This window comes from Elephas maximus, chromosome 7 (assembly GCF_024166365.1).
Source record: "Elephas maximus indicus isolate mEleMax1 chromosome 7, mEleMax1 primary haplotype, whole genome shotgun sequence".
Classification (NCBI taxonomy): domain Eukaryota; kingdom Metazoa; phylum Chordata; class Mammalia; order Proboscidea; family Elephantidae; genus Elephas; species Elephas maximus.
The window spans coordinates 54,081,147-54,083,197 of NC_064825.1; the positions used below are offsets into that span (position 1 = coordinate 54,081,147).

The 2,051-nt window shown below is 45.1% G+C and overlaps 1 protein-coding gene across 1 annotated transcript; it reads left to right on the forward strand.

Moving 5' to 3' along the window:
• The first annotated feature begins 345 nt into the window (after window positions 1–345).
• On the forward strand, window positions 346–1,299 carry LOC126079918 (olfactory receptor 51H1-like). Its single transcript, XM_049891274.1, has one exon. The coding sequence runs from the start codon at window positions 346–348 to the stop codon at window positions 1,297–1,299; it is 954 nt and encodes a 317-aa protein (XP_049747231.1).
• Window positions 1,300–2,051: the final 752 nt, after the last annotated feature.

The following is a 2,051-nucleotide window of genomic DNA, read 5'->3' on the forward strand; positions in this document are numbered from 1 at the left end:
TGAGTGACTAATGAAATAACCATAAGCAGTTAGATCAACTCAGAAAAATTACTCAATACCTCTTTACTCAAAGAGAAGATTAGCCAGAAAATGGAAGGAAATAGAGATTCTAAGAAGAATTAGGTTTCTTTCATGGGTTAAAAAGGCATGGGGCAGATCTTCCTTCAGAGCCTACACATAAAAAACCAAAACAAAACAACAAAACCTTTCAGTTAGCAGCCAAGCACTTTAACAACTGTGCTATGAGGGCCCCTTGGGGTACACTTAGTAGGAACTTTATAAATGATGATCAAATGAATGAATGTCTCTCAACCCTAGGGTGGACAATTTCCTCCTGGAATCGCTATGTTCTTCTGCAACGCCAGCACTTTTGCACACCCTACCTTCCTCCTCACTGGCTTTCCAGGCCTGAAGCCCTTTCACCATTGGGTATCTATCCCCATCAACTTGATCTGTGTGGTTTCCATCCTAGGCAACAGTATCATCCTCTTCCTGATCCACACAGACCCAGCCTTACACGAACCCATGTACATCTTCCTGTTCATGTTGGCAGCATCTGATCTGGGTCTCTGTGCCTCTACCTTCCCCACCATGGTGCGGCTCTTCTGGCTAGGTGCTTGTGAATTGCCCTTTGACTTCTGTGTAGCACAAATGTTCTTCATTCATGCCTTCACCTTTGTGGAATCTGGTGTGCTGCTCGCCATGGCCTTCGATCTCATCATTGCTATCTGGAACCCTCTGCACTATGCCACAATCCTTACCCACTCAGCCATGGTCAAAGTGGGGGCTGCCATTCTAGTGAGGGCTGTTCTGCTCAATCTTCCAGGACCCATCCTCCTGCAGCGTCTGCTCTTTCCCCAGATCAGCATACTCTCGCACTGCTACTGTCTGCACTGTGACCTCGTAGCGCTGGCCTGCTCAAACACCCGGGTCAACAACCTGGTTGGCCTGGTCTCCATCCTCCTCTCACTGGGCCTTGACTCCTCCCTTATCATGCTCTCATATGCACTGATCCTACAGACAGTGCTGGGCATTGCATCACCTGGGGAACGGCTCAAGGCACTCAACACGTGTGTCTCACACCTCTGCATTGTTCTCATCTTTTATTTGCCCAAACTGGGGCTGTCTGTATTGCACCGAGTAGAGAAGCACAGCTATCCTGCTCTAGCAGTGTTCATGGCCAACCTGCACTTTGTGGTCCTGCCTTTCATGAACGCCATTGTCTACTGCATCAAGTCTAAGCAGATCTGCCAGGGCCTCTTAAAGCGTTTCCAACAGAAGAGAGTTGATGTCTCCTAAAATAGCAAAAGGACCAAGGGCACCTTGGAATTCATAGGGGAGTGAGAGTAATGGTGAAGGGTTAATTTCTGAGATTTCTGAATGATCTTACCTTTACTGTTGAGCCCTTTGTGGGGCATTATCAGTCTCTACAGTTTTTAGAGACTGAGACTCCAAACCTCCAAAAAATTATAATTTTAGGAGACTGAGAATTTGAAATACCACCTTGATAATCCTCTCATTGCTCTGTCTGACTAAAGCCCAACTATTTTAGTTTCACATATGCTGTGACATCTCCTTACCTAGGGGACTTAACCACACTAACAGAGGATGTGTGTGTATATCTCTTCTTTCCCTAGTTGATTTTTTGTTTGTTTGTTTTCCCATTTGATTTTTAAGCCTAAAGAAAAGAAGAAATGATAAACTATATTTACCTTTGTACTGGCCTCTCCTCCCAAATTATTATTAATCAGCTCATCTACTAAGAAGTAGAAAAGTGGGAGGGGGAGAGGGAAGGAGAGATACATACAACAACACTGCACATGTTGAATTTATCAAGCACTTATTTGCAGCTAAGTTTTCTTTGTGTGTGTCCCTGCTGTGAACTAAAGTTTGGTCCTGCCAAGGCCAGGAAAGCTGCTCCCTATAAATTTTATATAGCACTTGTTTCTTAAGGACCAATTGTAAGGGTGGAATAGACGCTCATCTCTGAGTGGGAGAAGCAGCCAATCGACTAGGATGCAAACTCCATGAGGGTAGGAATTCAGGGGCTG

Bases quoted from the DNA above. Each gene is read 5' to 3' on its own strand.
- LOC126079918 (XM_049891274.1), top strand. From the start codon at position 346: ATGTTCTTCTGCAACGCCAGCACTTTTGCACACCCTACCTTCCTCCTC.